Source organism: Manis javanica, chromosome 5 (assembly GCF_040802235.1).
Source record: "Manis javanica isolate MJ-LG chromosome 5, MJ_LKY, whole genome shotgun sequence".
NCBI classification, from domain to species: Eukaryota; Metazoa; Chordata; class Mammalia; order Pholidota; family Manidae; genus Manis; species Manis javanica.
The window spans coordinates 70,678,247-70,701,926 of record NC_133160.1 but is presented as its reverse complement, the minus strand read 5'-3'; the positions used below and the strand labels follow the sequence as shown (position 1 = coordinate 70,701,926).

The 23,680-nt window shown below is 40.3% G+C and overlaps 2 protein-coding genes across 2 annotated transcripts in view; one reads left to right on the top strand and one right to left on the bottom strand.

Annotated features, from left to right (window-relative positions):
• Positions 1-5,363, top strand: part of LOC140849725 (uncharacterized) — a 10,854-nt gene extending 5,491 nt beyond the window's left edge. Inside the window, exon 2 of the mRNA XM_073238070.1 lies at positions 5,358-5,363. Coding sequence (XP_073094171.1) covers positions 5,358-5,363 — 6 coding nt within the window. The remainder of the gene's footprint in view (positions 1-5,357) is intronic.
• LOC140849724 (uncharacterized) lies at positions 4,896-23,680 on the bottom strand. Its single transcript, XM_073238069.1, has 5 exons — positions 23,641-23,680; positions 22,351-22,730; positions 11,378-11,511; positions 6,859-7,023; positions 4,896-5,577 (listed from the first exon to the last, which is right to left on the bottom strand). The coding sequence occupies exons 1-5, from the start codon at positions 23,678-23,680 to the stop codon at positions 5,559-5,561; spliced, it is 738 nt and encodes a 245-aa protein (XP_073094170.1). The 3' UTR covers positions 4,896-5,558.

The following is a 23,680-nucleotide window of genomic DNA, read 5'->3' as shown; positions in this document are numbered from 1 at the left end:
TCTGTGTCCCCATGGAACACACCCATATTTGTAATCAGGAAAAAGTCAGGATCATGGAGGTTGCTTCATGATCTGAGAGCAGTAAATGCTCAAATGAGAATGCTTGGACCCGTACAACGGGGACTGCCACTCCTCTCTGCCTTACCCAAAGAATGGAAAGTGCTCATAATAGATATTAAAGATTGTTTCTTTTCTATACCTCTAAGCTCCAAAGACAGGGAAAGATTTGCTTTTACTTTGCCAGCTATTAACCATGAACAACCCGATGCCAGATTTCAGTGGAAGGTCCTCCCTCAAAGAATGGCAAATAGCCCCACCATATGTCAACTGTACGTTCAGCGAGCGCTAGACCCAATTCGTAAGACCTATCCCACGCTAAAGATCATCCATTACATGGATGACATCCTTCTTTGCTCCCCACAACCAGCGGAAATAGAAGAAGCATATATAGATCTCACTAGATCCCTAGAAAATTGGAGACTGAATATAGCCAGCGAGAAGGTCCAAAAATCTAGTGTTAGCAAATTCCTAGGAGCAACCATTTACACAGATGTAATTTGCCCCCAAAAGCTTGAATAAGACATAATCAATTGCGAAATTTGAATGACTTCCAAAAACTCCTAGGGGATATTAATTGGTTGCGCCCATACTTAAAGATACCCACCACTGAGTTGACACCACTGTTTAAAATCCTAGAAGGAGACCCACAACTAACGTCACCGCGCTCCCTCACACCTGAGGCATTACAAGCCATTCGCAAAGTAGAACAGGCTTTGATGACAGCACAATTAAATAGAGTGCAATCGAATGAACCCTTTGAGTTGTGTGTCTTTCCCACCCCAGAGCTGCCAACAGCAGTCTTATGGCAGCACGGCCCACTGATCTGGATTCATCCCCAAGCCTCTCAGGCTAGGACAATAGAGTACTATCCGGCAGCCGTGGCCAAACTTGCTTTGAGAGGAGTAAAAACCTCCATGACACATTTCGGAGAGGCTCCAGCTAAAATTATAACCCCTTACAGCGTAGAACAGATACAAGTATTATGTGCTATGAACGATGATTGGGCCATACTTGCTTACAGTTTCTCAGGAACCTTTGATAATCATTTCCCTAAACATCCCCTCATCAACTTCGCCAAAAATCATCTCCTAGTATTTCCTCGGGTCACTAGCCTAACCCCGCTGCCTCATGGAAAAACAGTTTACACGGACGGGTCTAAGACAGGCACAGGTGCCTATGTCCATGATGGCAAAGTTGTGACAAAAGGCTACACGCCTGACACTCCACAAATAGTGGAATGTTGCATAGTCTTAGAGGTCCTACAAATCTTTCCTGAACCTTTAAATATTGTGTCTGACTCCTGTTATGTAGTTAATGCAGTCAAATCTCTAGAAGTGGCCGGGCTAATCAAAGCGTCCAGCCCAGTAGCCACTTTGTTCAAACAGATACAATCAGCACTACTTCATAGACAATCTCCTTTGTATATAACTCATATCAGAGCACATTCAGGCCTTCCCGGGCCTATGACTCAAGGCAACCACCTGGCAGACCTCGCAACCAGAAATATAGCTTTTCCCCTGCTAGACCCTATCACCACAGCTTCAAAATTCCATACACAATTTCATGTCACTGCCGAAACGCTGCGCAAGCGGTTTAGCATAACCAGGGCCGAAGCTAGGAACATTGTCCTTAGCTGCCAACATTGCTGCAGCTTCCTTCCCGCACCTCATGTTGGGATCAACCTCAGAGGTATTAGGCCTTTACAAGTCTGGCAAATGGATGTGACGCATTTTTCACCTTTTGGGAAACTTAAATACGTACACGTATCCGTGGATACTTGTTCAGGAGTCATCTTTGCCTCCCCATTGTCAGGAGAGAGAGCTTCCCATGTCATCCAGCACTGCCTTGAGGCTTGGAGCGCATGGGGGTTACCACAGATTCTGAAAACAGACAATGGCCCAGCCTATACCTCTACAAAATTTGCTCAATTTTGTCATCACATGGGGATAAAACATATCACTGGCCTTCCCTACAACCCACAGGGTCAAGGGATTGTGGAACGCGCGAACCGCACGCTCAAATCCTATTTACTTAAACAAAAAGGGGGAATTGAAGATATACCCCCCACACCAAAAACTGCCATAGCCCTAGCACTTTTCACTATAAATTTTTTGAATCTGGATGCTCAAGGCCATACAGCAGCGGATCGCCATAATCAGTGGCCAAAAGACCCACAAGAACTAGTAAAATGGAAGGACGTGTTATCTAACCAATGGAAGGGCCCGGATCCAATCATAATCAGATCCAGGGGAGCTGTGTGTGTTTTCCCCCAGGGTGAAGAAAATCCCTTCTGGATCCCGGAGCGCCTAACGAGGAAAGTCCTAAACAAAGGAGATGACTTCGCTATACCTCCTGACCCTGCTCCTGACACTGGAGACCCCGACTCAGGGAGTATTGAGATGGGGAATCCTGTCTGCCTTTCCTAAGCCTATGCCTGTCCGTTTCAATGCAGCCGTTTTTCCCCGCTTTTTCACCACCAACTCTAGTATGAACTTGCCCTACCTAGAAAAGGACACCTTAACAGCCCCGTTGGGAGAAAACCGATCCTTCGTAACTAATGGGTCATTATGCTTCACCACTCAGAATCTAGCTGGCTGTATCTCCCTGAAACGGAGGAAATACGGATGGTTCAGTGACATAATTCTAGAGGCCAGTAGCCTCCCCGTTATGTCAGCTAAATTTGAAGGGCCTAATAAGGAAGGGAGCCCGCCCTATAAGAACATGACTATCCACCAGATGGTTCTCTGGATCAATGGCACATTTGTACACTCTCCCAGGAACAATTCCACCGACAGGCCTCGTCAACCCAAATATGCCTCCCATTGTGTGGGCGACTATGAGGGAGAGCTGTGGCCCTGGACTGACTGTCAGTCAACTGTAGTAACGTGGGCAACTGAGAGGCAGGAGTTTACCATCTCCCCAGATATGGAGGGACGGCCAGCCAATGAGGCTTGGTGGCCAGTAAAGGTGCTCGAAGGCGAGTTTCGTCAGCAGCTGAGCATGAACCCCTTCCATAAATGGATGCTGTGTGGAGTCAATGGCTCGTGTACCGACCTCTCCCCCTTTTCCGCCCTCCAGGGTGGGGCAATCGGTGTAAAAAATATCACCTTTTGGTGCGAGAATAACCACATGCGCGCACACTGGAACATGATCATGACCCATAACAATGAGAACTACACGTGTTCAGCAAAATCAGGTCCAGAGTCACCTAATTCCCTTTTTCCACCTTCTCCAGTATGCGTATACCCCCCATTTCTGTTTATCTTATCCAATAGTAGCTTTGACTCCTGCTCCAATGAAACCTGCTTTCTGTCTCAGTGTTGGGATGCGCGTAACTTTACCAATGCTTTGGTAGTCCGCATCCCCCGTTGGGTCCCTGTTCCCGTAGACGCCCCTAACACCATGACTCTGTTTCGAGAAAGGCGCGATTTCGGTGTTACAGCCGCCATAGTGCTCCTGATCTCCGCGACCGCGGTCGCAGCCACCGCCGCTGGTATAGCTTTAGACACCTCCATCAAATCGGCTACAGAGCTCAATAACCTTGCAGCCTCAGTAGCTTCTGCCCTGGACCAACAGTCCACACTTGATGGCAAACTGAAAGGAGGAATAATGATCCTCAATCAACGCATAGATCTCGTGGAGGAACAAATAGAGGTGCTCTGGCAAATGGCCCAATTGGGATGTGAGCGGAAATATCATGCCCTCTGCATCACTAGCATTCAATATAAAAATTTTACACGGGCAGCTAATCTGTCACGAGACCTGTCCCAGTATCTTTCAGGAAACTGGTCCCAAGACTTCGATGGGACACTAGAAGAGCTGCGGCGAGAAATTATCCACATCAACTCCACCCGTCTAGATATCTCCGTAGCGGAAGGACTCTCTTCCTGGTTCCTCAGAGCTCTCTCCCACGTCAAGGAGTGGGCGGGCACGGCTGGGATGGGCGTGTTCCTGCTTGGAGGTCTCATGCTCTTACTCTGGTTGTTATGCAGACTCCGCAACCAACATAAGCAGGACAAGGTGATCCTTGCTCAAGCCCTAATGGCAATAGACGTTGGCGCCTCTCCCCAAGTGTGGCTCAACATGCTTAAGAAGGAAGCTCGGCTTTAGCTTGAGGTAGCTCTTGCACCCTGAGCCCATGTGGCACTGCACCAGGCCCGAGTACCTCAATGCTTAATCACAGCTTTCTTTAAGAAGCTCATGGTGCAAGAGGGTTGAGGAAAAGGGTCCAAACCCTTTGTACCAAGCGGTCCCAACGCCAGCCAGAGGATGTGAGGCAAAGCACTGCAAGAGGTCTTGGACCCCTCTGAGAGGCATGCCTGACTGCATAGGGGTAGATGCCCAGAACCCCTCTCCAAAAAGGGGGCATCAGGAAGTATGATGGAGGTCAGGCCTCTGTCTCCGCCTCTGCTGGCAAGTTCCGCCTTGAGCTTCTGTTAGACAAAAAAGGGGGAGATGTTGGCAGCCGCGCTCAGAAAATAGCGCCCAATGCAGGGCAGCCGGAAGGCCCTGAACTTCCTAATGACAAATCATCCCACACCACTAAACTACATGCTAATTGCACCTTGGCATAAGGACCAATGAGACCCACCAAATGGTTATGCTAATAAGGCATATGGAGCCGCACCAACCAGGTCAGAGCATGAGAACTATATAAGCAAGCCTCTCCTTCCCCTCTGGGTCCTGCCCAACTCATTTGTTTCACAAAGAGCTGAAGAATAAAGCTTTCTGCAGAAGAATCCTGCTGTTGTTGCATGCTGTTCTTGCCGGCGAGGACAGGGCACGCGACACAGGACAATGTTTCTGCACTCTGAGAGGCTGCGTGGCACACTTAACAAAAATTTAATGTTAACTATATGTTCATTCGTATGTGGATAGGTGTTTTCCAACATCCTGAAACTGCTGAAAAATGCACACGTATACTCACACACATTAGTAGGGAGGCAGAGACTGATTGGGTGGCAGGAAGCTCAGTTTAATTTTCAAACTACAAAGATGGCAAATCTTAGAGTGAGACTGCCTGAAACCTCATCCAGGTCAGAAGTTTTCATCATGGCAGCGTGGGAATAATCAGGAAAAGTCTGTGAGAGACTTTGGCCCCTCAGCACCTTAGCGTCCACGGGGGACCGTGGTGTTCAGCAGTTAGCTGTCCTCCTCTTTGCCTCACCCTCACCTGCCACCACACACATACACCCACGCAGGAATTCACGAATAGCGATGTCTTCTCTTCAATCCTTGGCGCCTGCCGTATTGAGGTCGTTGGTCCTACATTCATCTTCCTTCTTCTCTTTCCTCAGAACTAGAGCCAAGATTTGAGCGTGTACACAGACACACAGAGGCAATCTCCTAAATATTCGTTTGGCCAACAGTCCAGAAATTCCAGTCCTCTCAGGAGTAACTAGTCACCTCATTTCTTTTGGAAGGCTCTGCTCCAACTGAAGCCCAACATTTCGTTTATCTTCCACTGGTTATCTTCCAAGGGACATGCTCAAATGTGCTCATCGTGACATAGTACCTCTGTGGAAATACATTTCAAAATTGTGAGAAATGAAGGCTTTGTCGTAGAAAGAGGGGTTATTATCCAACCAAAAGATGTTTTTGATTCTTTATAGAAGTGGACAAAATACAAGATTTTAAAACATTTTAAACAACGTACAGTAGTGTTTCCACCCCCTTGGCAATGTACAAAGTTAAGCAGATCCACCTTTATGTTAAATGGTATTTGAAACCTATAAATATAAACAAATTTCATTTCAGTTAATTGTTTTGACCTCTTCCTGCTGCAGCACTTTTTGGAGAAGTGCTAACAAACAGTAAAAAAAGATTTGCATTTCAGAGCCCTTTATTTCCCCAATCATGCACTAGGGTGGGTTGTAATGAATAATGGAAAGATTCAGTGGCAGGAAGGCAAAAAGAGAATAAAGAAAAGTAAAAATGGAGATAATAAACAGCTCCATAAACTATTTCATTAATCCTTAAATGACTGAGGATTGATTATTACTGAGCTCATTTTTTTGTTTGTTTCACTTATGGACTAGAAAAGGGTGGCTTTGCTGAGTATCATAGCATGATTGGAAAGAGGCTTGCTCAAAATGCTTAAGTCCCTATTCTTTCCTTAAATGGATGTCAACACTAGGACGATTTTAAGTGATACATCATTGGGAAAAGAAATTAAGTAAGTTTTCAGTTTCTTCTCTAAACATATTTTCATGAAAGCAAATTGGAAATAATGGAACTCAGGGACTTTACTGCTGGTCTCAATCACTGGACTTTTGGCATTTGTATGTAAGCAAATAACTCTAATATGACATAAGTGCTATATTCAAAATATGTGTCATGGGAAGACAGATGACAAGACATATCAATAGCAATTAAGATATATATTCTTACACGTTTTAGGACCCCCTTTCAATCTAACAGTCAACAGTCCACAAATATTTATTGAGCACATATTATATGCTTGACATTTGCAGTTTAACTATGCCAACTATTATCTCAAATTCTCTTTTAAAACAAAGATTATTAGATAAATGGGATTAACAGAGAGAGCCAATGATTTATTTGCCTTGGGAACACGAGAGGGAGAAAAATTTCAGAGACCTGGTTAGGACCAGAGGTGAGCTGGTAAATGTTTAAGAACTGTCTCCCAGGGTTTTAAAAAAAAGGAGTCCTGCTTTGTAATGTTTGCTAACTAATGTGGTGTAAGTACATTAGTACTTACCCCTAAGTTTTCATTATAATTTTTTTATTCTCCTTTTAACCTACATAAGACTATATAATTCCAGCAAGGTCACTTACATGTAATTAACATTGTGATTCCAAGCTACCAGGCTGACATCACGGAATGAGGAAGAGATGCTCAGAACCCGGTCTCCTGACGCAGCAGCATAAACCCGCTCCAGCACATTTGGTTGCACCATCAAACAGTAAGTCTTAACTCTAGAAAATGTTGTGGCTCTTCTTCTATTAAAGAAAAATGCACCAGAAATTAACTCCTGGAGGCTCAACGCTCTTCTTTGGAGCATGCCCAGCATGGCTTGCCTATGTCTTATGCCAGGTGGATGACCAACAGGTGGCTGGACATAGTAGCCTAAGAAGGTACCATTAGAAATTATACTTTCTAATATTTATTTTGTGCCAGGTTTAATGTAAGGCACCAAAATGATCAAAGACTTTCTGATATACTCCTATAAGTATTCTCCATTAATTCTACTCAAGATGAAATTGATGCATCTTACACAATACAGCGTCTGAACAATTCATAGCAAGTCGTAAAACTCAGGATTGCTTGGTGATGAAAGTCAGACTTTTGGTTAAATGGCTAAATATTTTATTTAAAATGTCTCAACTAGATTTAGAAGCATGTGAGAAATTGTTTCCTTTTTCTGTTTCTTAAAGTATGCCTCCCAAAACTAGAATGTGTTTTGAAAAGACAAAGATTAAACACTGCAGTGAATTGTGTCTGCACTCATGTGCAGACACCTTTTCTTTTTGCTTGGCTTTGTGAGTTTTGCAAATCTAAGATTTCTTACATTGTGTTTGAAAATGAGTCAGATAAAAATGCAACTTGAAAAAGAGAAGACGGTAATCATCAGAGATCTACTTACCAGGACCTACATAACTGGGTCAGCAAGAGGCTAGGAATGAATGTGTTTGTAATGGAAAGAGGAACTTTTCTGGAATATTTAAATAGCTGATACTAAGTCATTGTCTTGGAGACCCATGTAGTGCACTCAGTCACTGTGTCAGATGAGGCTTGAGGAAGGAATCCCAGATGGAAAAGTCCAAAGCAGGAGGCTGCTATCTAGAGAAGAGCTGGTGGTTGTGCTTTGAAACCTAGACAGCAAGAGACCCCTGGAAGGGCTGATTGCAGAAAGGAGGAAAGCACCAGGAACCCCACTTCTGTAAGTGGGGAAGCAGCTTACAGAAAGGGAAAAATTGCAGCCCCTTCAGCTGCTGGATGACATTGCTACTGAATGGTTTGGAATTTACCTATATCCTTTTATAGTTACTGTTTCTGATTTCTTTTACTATTTGTATATTTGATTTTATGCTAATCACCCACATGATGAGTCACCTACACAATGAGTAATCTGTAGTTCTGTCATACCTCCTTTCAGAACATTTTTATTCACCCAAGCTGTAAGACTAAATGCCTCCTCTGTGGTGTGTGTGTTACAGAAAACTTCCTTAAACCGCTGAAAGACGACTTTGCAATTTGTGCATTATCGTGCTTCTTGCTTTTGCTCTCCTTCTGGTTTCCTTTAGGCAATTTTCCCCCATGGTTGGTGCCTTTCCTAGAGCCAAAGCAAGGGGAAGGCAAGACTGCAAACTCAATGCAGCCAGATTATTAGAACACTTTGAGAAGTGTATGAAAAAACAAATTGTCAACAAAAGGGCTTTGGAATTCATCTATGAATATAATGGACTCACATTATAAATCATCCCTTTCTCTAGCACAGTGCTGTCTGCTAGGACTTTCTGTGATGATATAAATGTTCTATATTTTTGCTGTTCAATGCAGGTGCCACTGCAGCTGTATAACTAGATTTTTAATTGTATTTCATTTTAATCATTTTAAATGTAAATAGCCACATGTACCTAATGGCTACAGTGCTGGTCAGCACAGCCCTCCAATAAGCCTCTTTAGTTATCACATTCAGCTGTGCAATATCATTTCATTAATTATGAAGGTACTAAATTTAGAAGTCATGATTATTTGACTTTGATTGAACTAGTCTTACATTGACTTTCTGAAACATAAAGAGAATAGCTAATAATCATATTAATAGTGTAAAAAACATTGTAGATCAAAAGTTTAACTTCCATAGCAGCAGGAACTTATTACAAGAACAAGTTTAGAACTATTAGAACTGTGGAAACTAATGTAGTTAATAAATTTGTTAGATGATGAATCACTCTTATTATTCATTGATGTGAAGCAGGTTTAAGTGACCCTGTATTGGGAAAGGGATGCACAGATAGCTACTGAAACATGATTTCTGTGTCTGTGAGGGTGTTTCTGGAAGCAGTTAGCACCTGAATTAGTGGGCTGAGTAAAGATATCTGCCCTCATCAACGTGGGTGGACGTCACCTGACCAGCTGCAGGCCCAGACTGAACTAAAAGACAAGGGAGGGCAAATTCTTGTATCTCTCCTTGAACATCCTTCTTCTCCTGCCCTTGGATATTAGAGCTCCTGGTTTTGAGACCTTGTAATTCTGGGACCTGCATCATCAGCTCCCCATATTCTCAGGCCTTCAGACTCAGAGCAGCTTTCCTGCCCAGGCTGCACATGGCAGGTCGTGGGACTTGGCCTCCAGAACCACATGAGCCAATTCCTGCAATAAATCTCATCACACATATGTCCTACTGGTTCTGCTTTCTGGAGAACCCTGCTTAGTTTAACTCCTTAATAGTTAGATACACATTCATTAATTTATTCAAATGGTATGCCAGACACTGGAGCAGTGCTGGAGATTTTTAAAAAGACTTGCCCTCAAGAAGTTCATTTTTGTTCTGGGATTAAATATGTATTTTGCTTATTAAAGTTTAATATTAATATAAACATTAACATATTTGCCACCTGGAACATATGCAAGGGCATTAAACCATTTAAAGTCCCAAAAAAGCTCATTTTTATTTTTAAAGATGTCACCAGCACATTATCTGATGTATTTCAAATTTCTTACCTTTCACATAAATACTGAACTTTTCCCAGATGAGTACAAAGTAATGAAATGTTGAATAGTTTATTTAACTGTACTCTCTGTATATCAAATATTTAAGGTTTCTGCTACATTTTTAGATTACAATAAGCTTAAAATTTTGCAATAAAACTCTTAAAGCATGATTTAGTTTTATATGTATATATATATGATATATGTATATATGTGATATATATATCATATATATACACACATATATATCAATTACTACTGAACTAATATAAGTACTATATTCTTCATAAATACTATAGGTTTAACTACACTTACATAACCTTAAGAATAACTGTAAGTATAAGTGCTGATGGTTTCTCCTTTTAATTTCTTACATTACTTATTACTTTAACACCTAATATGTACTATGATTAACAAAAATGATGAATCGATTTGCACATAATGAAAGGGATTTAATATGTTAGGCTTTCCAGGAATATTGAGCATGAGCTATGGAGCCAGACTGCTCAATTCCCAGCTCTCCTACATTCCAGGTATAAACTTGAACAAGTCATTAAACTTATTCATGCTTCAATTTCCTCACTGGGACAGTAGAAAATATCTGCCTCTTCATAGTGCCATTGTGAAAATTTCATAAAAAAGATTTATGAAAAGTACTTTACCTAGTCCCTGACATATGACAAGTGCTTAATAAAATTTTATTATTACTGTTGGGAATATTTCAAGGCAAACTAAATATATTTGGGACCCTGTGTCACCTACTTAAAGGAGATATTTGAGGAGGGGGAGCTTGCCGGTGTTCATGATTATTATACTATACCAGGCAGTATCTGTCTTTGCAGAAAACTAACCAGAGTTTAAATACTGGAAGACTTTTACTCTTGGTATCTAAATTTGTAGATAAAAGCTTCCAGTATTTTAATTTCCTTACAGAATGTTAATTTACTTATTTACTTCTTGGTACAAGATTGGAAAATCCATACTTTTTGCAATTTCTGTACTTTATTTTGAACAATATTTGACATGGAGTCACTGCAGAGGAAGTCCCCCATATTGAAAACAAAATTAATTTTCTTTGTAGGACCTGTGCATATGAAACTCACCAATAAGGGCTTTACCCTATATGCATACAAAGTCAGTGAATGGATATATTAAAAATGGGAAGAACTTCTAAGGAAACATTTCTGTAATAAATACTGCCCTAGGAAGGGTGTAATATTTGAGAAAGGCTCCAATCCAAAAGCACGATCAGAAATTTTCAAGTACAGCACTGAACTAGATCTCTATGCCACCATGCACACAGTAAATAGATTTAGCTGGCAAGGCAAATCAAATTAGGAAAACTGAACATCACAGTAATGTTGCCAGTTTCTCAAGCCTCAAAGATATACATCTTTGAATTCATGCGTGAGTTAATATTATAGTATAAAGAATGTTCCATGAGCTTGGTTCAAACCCTGCATTGAAAGGTATGCACTTGTGATTCTGCTCCTCAGTTACTGCTTCTAAGAGATTTCAAGGAAATAATTAAATGTGCTTTTAAACCCTATTTCTATTTCTATTTGGTTTTGGAACCATTAGCTGCTATAACAAACAAACTTACGAGTGTATGATACCTCAAATACAGTAGACATTTACCTCCCACTCATGTTAAGTGCAGAATAGGAGTTTTTGGTTGACAATTGGTCTCCTTTGAGCAGAAATTCAGAGACGCAGGCTTCTTCCAGTTTTGACTCCCTTATTTTCAACACGTCATTTCCAACATGGCCATGCTAATCTCCAAACAATCAAAAGGGAAAGGAATAAATAGCATCACGTGGAAAGGCTTCCTGGGTCAGGAAGCTGGGAAATGCAGCCTGAGATGGGCTTGGGAAGACAGGCAGCAGCGCCGCGCTTCCTGATGGCCTGCAGCCCTCAGCCTGGGGTTTCCTCCCCTCGGTCACCAGCGCGCTCCCTGCTGCCTCCGTAGCCTCTAGAATTGCTGGAAGAAAGTAGTCGCATTAATTAACTCCCATTTATGTGTCAGTCCTGGGTATGCAATTTAAAAGCGGAAGCCTGGAGCATGATTGCGCCATCAAAACACAAAAGGACGAGTTTTGTGTTTTTCCGTTTTTTTTGTTGTTGTTTTGTGGGGGTTTTGGTAGAACAAGATTAAAAAATACCTTAAGCGAGAGCTCCTTAGTGTACAAATAAGGAAAGTTCTAAAGCAGCAGTCGATTTCCTAGAAAATGATGTGGAGGATGCAAATTAAAGAAAATATAATAATAGCATCTATTCAATTCTGCTTTTCTTCCCCTCGTCTCTTTAGCTATTCACACTGTAAAGTAGTGGCAGGTTGGTGTCTCTACTGGTATGAGGTGAAAGATGTACCTTATCACATCAACAACAGAGACTACGTGTCTTAAATCCTGTGCTGAGTTAGCACATACAAGAGGTCTATGGGCAACATGGTCCCGAACTGAAATCTTGCCTTTCTCCACAAAGCTGCTCCATATCCTTTCCCTTTTCTGCTGGTGCAACTCATGACTAAAACTTTAGAGTCATTCTTGACTCTTCTTCTCTCACACCTCTTATCTAAGCTTCCAGAAATCCTATTGACACGATATTCAAAACACCCAAAACATGAACACTTCTCCCCATCTTCACAGTTGGTGGGAGCCCCCATCCTCTTTTGCCCTGATTACTGAAACAGACCCCAAACTAATTTCTCTGCTTCTATTTTGGCCAACCACCCACCTCACAACCACTTCCATCCCTCCTCCGCCCCCGCACACAGTCTACTCTCAACCCGTGGAGTCAGGGGGGAGGAGGGGGGAGAGGCAAAGTGGAAGCAGGGAAATTAGTTAGGAGGCTACTTGAGCCATCCCAGTAAGCACTAATGAAGGCTCTCACGCTCTCCCTCTCCCTCAGTCGGCTTCAGCAGTAATGGCCTCATCTCAGCTTTTGAACAGACTAGGTGTTCTATCACCTGTCTCCCTACAGTCACCTTCTCAGCAAGGTATATCCTGGGTGTCCTATTAAATATCGCAATGCAATTCTCATACTCCTACCCAGAATTTTCAAAACATCTAAAACTGATTTTTCTTTTTCTTCTTTTTAATTGAAGTATATTTGACATACAACATTATATTAGTTTCAGGTGTCCAACAAAATAATTCTATATTTGTATACATTGCAAAATGATAACTGCAATAAATCTAGTTAACATCTGTTATCACAATGGTTACCAAAATATTTTGTTCCCTGCGATTAGCACTTTCAAGATCCACTTTCTTGGCAACAGTCAAATAAGCAATACAGTATTAACCAGAGTCACCATGCTGTACATTACATCTCCGTGACTTACCTATTTTATAACAGGAAATTTGTACCCTTTCACCACTTCACCTTCATGCATTTTGCCCACTCCCACTCCCTCATCTGTATTTGTGAGATCAGGTATTTTTAAATTTAAGATTCCACATGTAAGTGAGATCATAGAGTATTTGTCTTTGTCTGACTCATTTCACTGAGCACAATGCCCTCAAGGTTCACCCATGTTGGTGCACACGGTAAGATTTCATTCTTTTTCATTGTATCCATCTGCCACATATTCTTCATCCACTCATGTCTTTATCCACATCAAGGAACAGCTAGGCTGTTATTTCCATGTCTTGGCTATTATAATTAGTGCTGCAAAGAGCATGCGGTGGGGTGGGGAATATATCATTTCAAATTAGTATTTTCATATTCTTCACATAAATACCCAGAAGCAATATGGCTGGATCATATGGTAGTTCTATTTTTAAGTTTTTGAGGAACCTCCACACTGTTTTCCATAGTGGCTACACTAATTTACACTCCCACCAAGAGTGCACAAGTGTTTTCTTTTCTCTACATCCTCACCAATGCTTGCTATTTCTTGTCTATGTGATAATTGTCAGGTATAAGATGCTATCTTACTGTGGCTTTGGTTTTCTTTTCCCTGATGATTTGTGATGTGGAAGACCCTTTCATATATCTGCTAGTCATCTTATGTCTGCTTTGGAAAAATGTCTATTTGGAGCCTTGGCCCAAATTTTTTTTTTTTTTTTTTTTGCTATTGAGTTATATGAGTTCTCTGTATATTTTGGATATTAGCCCCTTATCAGATACATGATTTTTGCAAATATTTTCTCCCATTCAATAAGTGGCCTTTTCATTTTATTGGTGGTTTCCTTTGCTGTGCAAAGGTTTAGTGTATCAAATCCAAAAAGTCATCACGGATAATGATGTCAAAGAGCTTACCTGATGTTTATCTTTTATATAATATGCAATGTCCTCTAACATGCTTTATAATTTGCACTAGCTTTATGTTTATCATTTACCTCTCTTCCATAAAGTAAGCTCCACAAGGGCAGAGATTTCTTTTGTGCTTTTTTCCCTTTGCTGTTTTTCCATACCTGGCGGAGTACCTTGCATATAAGAGACACTGTATAAATACTTATTTATGTTAAAGTAATCTCACAAAATACCCTTAACAGGTAAGTTCATAATACATGGCATTCCGTAACCCCTTCTTGGAGATTTGCAAAGTATTATGTTCTCTGAGATAGTCTGCTGTAAAGAAACCTGTTTATCTCTAATCTGGTGTTTCCCAAATTTACTTAATATACCTCTTTTTCTCAAGCAACTATTGGTATCCCATGGAATTGTTGCTCTGAGGAGACATTGCTCTAGAGCAATCATTTAAAAATAATAATATCCAAATAAATTTAACCTAGAACTGCAAGGTTAACTCAACATATGAATGACATGTTTTCATTGTAATATAGTATATCAGCTAGATAAAAGATAAAAGCCACATGATCATCTCAGTAGATACAGACAAAGCAATTGACAAAATCCAATATCCTTTCATGATAAAAACATTCAACACATGAGGAATAGAAAGGAACTTTCTCAACCTGCTAAAGGACATCTACCAAAAAAACAAAGAAATCAAACAAAACCACAGCTTGCTTCAGATTCAGTGGTGAAACACAGAGCTTTCCCTGTCTGACCAGGAATAAGAAAAGAATCTTCATTTTCACCACATCTACACAACATTAAAGTGGACATACTATCCAGAGCAGTAGACAAGAAAAGGAACAGGAGCATCTGCTTGGAAAGGAAGAAGTAAAATCATCTTTATTTTCGGGTTACATGATTTTTGTGTCAAACACACACCCACACATACACAATTAGAGCTAATAAATGAGTTCACCATGGTTGCCGGATACAAAGCCAATAACAAAAATCAGTTGGATTACTATACACTGGCAATGAACAAACTGGAAATAACCTCAATTCCATTGAAAAAAGCATGTAAAAGAATAAGGTACTTAGGAATAAATCTAACAAAAAAGTATAATGTAAGTAAACTGAGTATTACAAATCATCATTAAAAAGTATCCATGAAGGAGAGATTGAAGATGGTGGTATGAGAGGTAAGATGGAGAAATCCTCCCCAAACCACAAATAGTTAAAAAATATAGTTAATTAATACAACCAACCCTAAAACAGCAACAAGGAAGAAGGCTGAACCAGACTGCATATAAACCTCATGAACAAAGCAGTCCTCACGAAACAGGGTAATGTTATGAACGCTTTGATCCAGCGGGACCCAGGCCCTTCCCCCACCCCAGCTCACCATTGAGAGGAAGAGAAACGGAGCAGGGAGAGGTTGGAATCTGCGACTGCTGAACACCTAGCCCTGGAGATCTGCTTTGTGAGCAGAAACCTACACTGTGTGGTGCTCTGGATGTTGGGGAGCTCGGACAGGTGGAGTGCTTGAGAGACTGAGATTTCAGCTGTTTGAGGAGGTGGATATCCACATCCAGCCACTCTGTCAGAGGAAAGGCAGGCAGTCTGAGAGACTTCCTAGCAGTGAGAGGGCTGCTAAAGAGGCAGGGTTTGCATGGAGCTTGCTGAATGGGGGAGGGGAGAGCTGGACAAGGGAGAGCTATCAGCCCAGCTGGTTGGGAACTTTGAGGAGCTTCAGGCACTCCATTCCCCTGGCTGATGACTCAGGTCCGAGGCCCCACACCATGACATGCAGCATGCTGCGCCTTCTTCCTAGCCTGCCAGTACCGGTTTGCAAACCGGCAGTCACTGTGCTGGTGTCAGGCCAGCCATAGTAAGGCCCTGCCTACAACAGCTAGGCACATAAAGCACAGAGGCTTACACCTGTGTGCTTGGCCCACTGGCTGTGACACTGGAAAGAGGCATCGCAGACGGGAATCAAGAAATGGATCTTTCCTCCCCCCAGGCACCAGCTCCACTTCCCTGTGACCCCCAACCTCATTGCATGGCTGAGCATCTCCAGAGACTGGAGCTTCTGGGCACTAGTGGGCACCACACAGAAATATGAAACATCAAAAGAACATGGTTCAGACCAAAATCTCACAAACCCCAGAAAAAGGGTGAAATGAAACTGAACTCAACAATCTTCCTGAAAGAGAGTTCAAAATAAAAATTATAAACATGCTTATGGAGGTACAGAAAAATATTCAAGAACTCAGGAACAAATTTAAGTCAGATATTAAATCATTAAGAAATTCCGTATCTGAATGAAACATACAATGGAGGGATTTAAAAGCAGACTTGATGAAGTAGAATAGATGGTAAATGGAATAGAAATTAGAGAAGAGGAATACAAAGAAGCTGAGGCACAGAGAGGAAAAAGAATCTCTAAGAATGAAAGAATATTGAGAGAACTGTGTGACCAATCCAAACAGAACAATATTTGCATTATAGGGGTAGCAGAAGAAAAAGAGAGAGAAAAAGGGATAGAAAGTGTCATTGAGAAGGTAATTGCTGAAAACTTCCCCAATCTGGAGAAGGAGATAGTATCTCAAGCCATAGAGGTGCACAGATCTCCCAACACAGGGGACCCAAGGAAGACAACATAACATCAAGGCATACAATAATTAAAATGGCAAAGATCAAGGATAAAAACAGACTTTTAAAAACAGCTAGAGAGAGAAAAAAAGATCACATACGAAGGAAAATTCATCAGGGTATCATCAGACTTCTCAACAGAAACCTTACAGGCCAAAAGGGAGTGGCATGATATATTTTATGCAATGATGCAGAAGGGCTTGGAACCAAGAATACTCTACCCAGCAAGGTCATCATTTAAACTTGAAGGAGGGATTAAACAATTTTCAGATAAGCAAAAGCTGAGAGAATTTACCTCCTACAAACCACCTCTACAGTGCATTTGGAGGGACTCTTATAGATGAAAGTGTTCCTAAGGCTAAATAGATGTCACCCAAGGGATAGACAAAGAGTATAGAATAAAGTTCATAGCAAAGAAAGAATGGAGGAGGAAGAAAAAGGAGGGAAAAAAAAGAACCTTTAGGTTGTGTTTGTAATAGCAAACAAAGTGAGTTAAATTAGACTGTTAGATAGTAAGGGAATTGCCCTTCAACCTTTGGTAACCATGAATCTAAAGCCTGCAATGGCAATAAGTACATACCTATCTATAAACCCCCTAAATGTAAATGGTCTGAATGCACCAATCAAAAGACATAGAGTTACTGAATGGATAAAAAAACAAGACCCATCTATATGCTGCCAACAAGAGACACACTTCAAATCCAAAGACATACACAGACTGCAAGTAAAGGGATGGAAAGAGATATTTCATGCAACTAATAGTGAGAAGAAAGCAGGTGTTGCAGTACAGGTATCAGACAAAATAGACTTCAAATTAAAGAAAGTAACAAGAGGCAAAGGACATTACATAATGATAAAAACATCAGTCCAACAAGAGGATATAACTATTATAAATATCTATGCACCCAACAGAGGAGCACCGACATATGTGAAACAAATACTAGCAGAATTAAAGGGGAAAATAGAATGCAATGCATTCATTTTAGAAGACTTCAACACACCACTCACTCCAAAGGAGAGATCAACCAGACAGAAAATAAGTAAAGAGACAAGGCACTAAACAACATATTAGAACAGATGCATCTAATGGACATCTGCAGAACACTCCATCTAAAAGCAACAGGATACACATTCTTCTCAAGTGCACATGGAACATTTTCAAGAATAGATCATATACTAGTCCACAAAAAGAGCCTCAGTAAATTCAAAAAGATTGAAATTGTACCAACCAGCTTCTCAGATCACAAAGGGATGAAATCAGAAATAAATTACACAAAGAAAATGAAAAAGCCCACAAACACATGGAGGCCTAATAACATGCTCCTAAATAAACAATGGATCAATGACCAAATAAAAAGAGAGATCAAGCAATGTATGGAGACAAATGACAACAATAATTCAACAACACAAAATCTGTGGAATGCAGCAGTGAAGGCTGTGCCAAGAGGGAAGTACATTGCAATACAGGCCTACATTAGGAAAGAAGAACAATCCCTAATGAACAGTCTAAACTCAGAATTAATGAAACTAGAAAAGGAAGAACAAATGAGGCCCAAGTCAGTAGAAGGAGGGACATAATAAAGTTTAAAGCAGAAATAAATATAATTGAGAAGAATAAAACAATAGAAAGATTCAATGAAAGCAGGAGCTGATTCTTCGAGAAAATAATCAAAATAGATAACCCCCTAGCCAGACTTATCAAGAAAAAAAGTGAGTCTACACACATAAACAGAATCAGAAATGAGAAAGGAAAAATCACTACAGACACCGCAGAAATACAAGGAATTATGAGAGAATGCTATGAAATATTATATGGTAACAAACTGGATAACCTAGAAGAAATTGACAACTTTCTAGAAAAATACAACATTCCAAGGCTGATGCAGGAAGAAACAGAAAATCAAATAGGCCAATTACCAGCAAAGAAATTGAATTGGTATCCAAAAAACTACCTAAGAAAAAAACCTTGGCACAGATGGTTTCACTGCTGAATTTTATCAAACATTTAGTGAAGACTTAATACCTATCTTCCTTAGTTTCCAAAAAGTAGAAGAGGAGGGAATACTCCCAAACTCATTCTCTGAGGCCAACATCACTCTAATACCAAAACCAAGCAAAGACACCACAAAAAATAAAATTACAGACTAATATCCCTGATGAAAATAGATGCAAAAACACTCCACAAACTATTAGCAAACCGAATTCAAAAATACATCAAAAAGATCATCCGTCATGATCAAGTACGATTCATCCCAGGGATGCAAGGATGGTACAACATTCGAAAATCCATCAACATCATCCACTATATCAACAAAAAGAAGGACAAAAACCACATGATCATCTCAATAGATGCTGAAAAAGCATCCGACAAAATTCAACATCCATTCATAATAAAAACTTTCAACAAAATGGGTAGAGAGGGCAAGTACCTCAACATAATAAAGATCATATAGGACAAACCCACAGCCAACATTATACTGAACAGCATAAGCTGAAGCTTTTCCTTTAAGATCGGGAACAAGAGAAGGATGCCCACTCTCCCCAGTTTTATTTAACATAGTTCTGGAGATTGTAGCCACCGCAATCAGACAACACAAAGAAATAAAAGGCATCCACGTTGGCAAGGAAGAAGTCAAACTGTCCGTGTTTGAAGATGACATGATATTGTACATAAAAAAAACACTATAGAATCCTCTCCAAAACTACTAGAACTAATATCTGAATTCAGCAAAGTTGCAGGATACAATACGAATACACAGAAATCTGTTGCATTCCCAAATACTAATGATGAGCTAGCAGAAAGAGAAATCAGGAAAACAATTCCATTCACAATTGAATCAAAAAGAATAAAATACCTAAGAATAAACCTTACCAAGGAAGTAGAAGAACTATACCCTGAAACTACGAGAAACTCTTAAGAGAAATTAAAGAGGACACTAATAAATGGAAATTTAACCCATGGTTTTGGCTAGGAAGAATTAATATTGTCAAAATGGCCATCCTGCCTAAAGCAATCTACAGGTACCATGCAATCCCTATCAAAATACCTGCATCATTCTTCAATGAACTAGAGCAAATAGTTCTAAAATTCACATGGAACAACAAAAGACCATTAATAGCCAACACAATCCTGAGAAGGAAGAATAAAGCAGGGGTAATTATGCTCCCTGACTTCAAGCTTTACTACAAAGCCATAGTAATCAAGACAATTTGATACTGTCTCATAAACAGACCCATAGACCAGTGGAAAAGAATGGAGAGCCCAGATATAAACCCAAGCATATATGGTCAATTAATATATGATAAAGGAGTTATGGATATACAATGGGGAAATGACAGCCTCTTCAACAGCAGTTGTTGGCAAAACTGGACAGCTACATGTAAGAGAATGAAACTGGATTATTGTCTAACCCCAAACACAAAAGTAAACTCCAAATGGATCAAAGATGTGAATGTAAGTCATGAAACCATAAAACTCCTAGAAAAAAATATAGGCAAAAATCTCTTGAACATAAACATGAGCAACTTCATGAACATATCTCCCTGGGCAAGGGAAACAAAAGCAAAAATGAACAAGTGGGACTATATCAAACTAAAAATCTTCTGTACAGCATAAGACACCACCAGTAGAACAAAAAGACATCCTACAGTATGGGAGAATATATTTATAAAAGACATATCCGGTAAAGGGTTGACATCCAAATCATATAAAGAGCTCATGCACCTCAACAAACAAAAAGCAAATAAGCCAATTAAAAAATAGGCAGAGGAGCCAAACAGATACTTTTCCAAAGAATAAATTCAGATGGCCAACAGGCACATAAAAAGATGCTCCACATTGTTAATCATCAGAGAAATGCAAATTAAAACCACAATGAGATATCACCTCACACCAGTAAGGATGGCCAACATCCAAAAGAGAAACAACAATGAATGTTGATGAGGATGTAAAGAAAGGGGAACCCTCCTACACTGCTGGTGGGAATGTAAACTAGTTCAGCCATTGTGGAAAGCAGTACGGACGTTCCTCAAACAGCTAAAAATTGAAATACCATTTGACACAGGATTTCCACTCCTAGGAATTTACCCTAAGAATGCAGGAGCCTAGTTTGAAAAAGACATATGAACCCCTATGTTTATTGCAGCACTATTTACAATAGCCAAGAAATGGATGCAACCTGTGTCCATCGGTAGATGAATGGATAAAGAAGATGTGGTACATATACACAGTGGAATATTTTTCAGCCATAAGAAGAAAACAAATCCTACCATTTACAACAACATGGATAGAGCTAGAGGGTATTATCCTCAGTGAAATAAGTCAGACGGAGAAAGACAAGTATCAAATGATTTCACTTATCTGTAGAGTATAAGAACAAAAAGAAAACTGAAGTAACAAAACAGCAGCAGACTTACAGAACCCAAGAATGGACTCACAGTTACCAAATGAAAAGGGACTGAGGAGGATGGGTGGGAAGGGAGGGATAAGGGGGGGGAAAGGGGCCTTACAATTAGCACACATAATGTAGTTGGGGGGGGGACATGGGAAATGCATATGTACAGAGAAAACAAGTAATCATCCTATTGTATCTTACTATGCTGATGGACAGTGACTGTAATGGGTTATGTGCGGGGGACTTGATAACTGAGGGAGTCTAGTAACCATAATATTGTTCAAGTAATTGTACATTAACAATGCCATAATAAAAAAATAAAAATAAAAGAATATCCATGGAATTCTCAATAAATGGAAAGACATGCATGGACGGCAAGATTCACTGTTGTTAAGGTGGCAATCCTCTCCAAACTGGTCTATAGATTCAACACTATCCCTACCAACATAACAGTTGAATTTTTTTTTCAGAAATTGACAAGCAGATGCTAAAATTTGTTCAGAGATTCAAGGTCCCAAAATATCAAAAACATACTTGAAAAAAAATAAAGCTAGAAAATGCATACTTCCTAATTTCAATACCTCAACACTACAATAATTAAAACAGTGTGAAACAAGCATAAGGGCAGGCATACAGATTAAAGGAAAAGAACGGAGAATTTTCACTGCGAATTAATGATGGAGCTGATAATTCAGATCAGTCACAAAAATCCATGTTTCCCTCACTACCACCTAGGTTTTTGGTTGTTGTTGTTCCTTACGTTCTCCAGTACCTACCCCAGGACCTTGTCTAATAAACACTCAGTCAGGAGCCAATGACTGAATGAGAAGCACTTCTGGTGATAACAGTTATCCTAGAAGGCATTAAGTGGCTTAAAAGAAGTATAACTATATTTTTAGGTACAACCCACCAGTTCCCCTGAAGCCAAAGAAAGAAATTAAAAGCCATATTACCTGTGTTCTGGAAAAACCAAAAAGGGAGTTTCTAAAATTCTAACCTGTCATACTTCAAAGTGAATTGTTAAGAATATGAGAATTAAAAACTATCACTGTGAAATAAAAGGCAGTACCAAATATAAGACCAGAACTTAAAGTAGAATAACTGGGAGACATTCACCTCATAGTCTCACTTTTCCTGCCAACCATTTTCAGTGAAATGAGGATAAGCGTCAGCTATCTGGGAGGGGGAGTCGCACATACACACTAATTCATGTGAGTTCTCCCAGGAAGCCCCAGAAGGCACTGCAAGTTTTAAGATCCTTAGACATGTTTAGTCATGGAATAGATTCACTAAGCAAACAATCCGAAAGAGCTGCACCTCCTCAGTGACTAAGGCGCACCATCTCGAAGCTGCCTCCTCTGCAGAGAGTGAAGTGCGGCTCCAGGGTTGGCGCACTAAGCGGCTTTCCAACAAACCTGGACTCGCCAGTGATGCTGTTTTTCTCCTGTGCTGGCGGATGAGTCCCCAAGCACACCGCACGTCCTCTGGCTGCCGAAGGAACACACACAGCCTGTCTGCCTGCGGGCGGCTGTCCAGGGCACATGCCCTGCTGGCCGGTCGGCAGGCTGACTGTGACAGTTGTTTGACAACACAGGGGAAGCATGTCCATAGGAGATCGTGGGTGAATGCCAGGCCAAACTTCTCAACTTCCCACTCGTCTCCTTTTACGGACTTGAGAGCTAACCACAAGCTGTTGCCTGCGTTGGTAAATGTGGATCATAGAGATGGAAATAAATGCTGTATCTGGCACACATTTTAGGCCTGTTTCTTTGGATAACTGAATGTAAATAGTTGTCTTTTTTGGGTTTGTAATGTCTAACAGGTATTTTTAAAGGATTTATATTTTATCTCCTAATGTTATATGTTAACCCATTTTTAGGTAAAACAAATAGCACCTAAATTTTGCTATTTCATTGTCACTGACTTAAAAAATCATCTGGAAAATTTGCTTCATTTTTAGAGCCTAAATTTTCCTGCTGACAAAAAGAGCAATAATTATATTTGTCTTCCCACTTCTTGTGTTCACAAGAAAGCTACTGCACAAATAATGTAAAATATCACTTTGGTATGATTTTAGCTCAGAAGGAGTGATGCAGGCCTGGTTTAAAGGACCACAGGGCCTTACAGGGAGCCTCCTTGGGAGCCAAACTTAAAGACTAATTTATCTTCCTACCCTTGTTTAACTTTTGCTCTAATTTTGTTATTTAGCTCTTTTACTTGCTATATTATATATATTTTTGTAAGATACCTGCCCCAAACCCTTTCAGAATAAAGCCAGGATATGAATAATCAAGTTTCAATGAAATAGTGTAAACTTTAGTTGGATTTTCTTGAGCATGTGCTGGGTGATTACGGAGATGATGAAACAAGAGAACAGCAGGCAATCCTAGGGCATTGCTTGGGAGCACCAACTAATAACCACTTAAAATGCATAAATCACATACAAATAAATAAGGCTGTCCTTAACATTTGGGAGAAATGTTTAATGAAAAAAATGCTGGACGTGAGAATTAAATATTTGTTCGTACACTTTTATACTCACTTTAATACTTTGTGCCAGGCACTATTCTGGTTGTTTTACATGTGTGATATGTGTTCCATTATTACCACGACCTCCATTTTTTTGATTGCGGAAACTGAGGGTCAT

Excerpts from the sequence above, each read along its gene's own strand:
- LOC140849724 (XM_073238069.1), bottom strand. The coding sequence starts at position 23,680 with ATGACCCTCAGTTTCCGCAATCAAAAAAATGGAGGTCGTG. Across the intron at positions 11,512-22,350 it reads GCGCCTTAGTCACTGAGGAG|CATGGCCATGTTGGAAATGA; the intron begins GTGCAGCTCTTT and ends TTTGGAGATTAG. Across the intron at positions 7,024-11,377 it reads GCACTTAACATGAGTGGGAG|AAGAAGAGCCACAACATTTT; the intron begins GTAAATGTCTAC and ends TTTCTTTAATAG.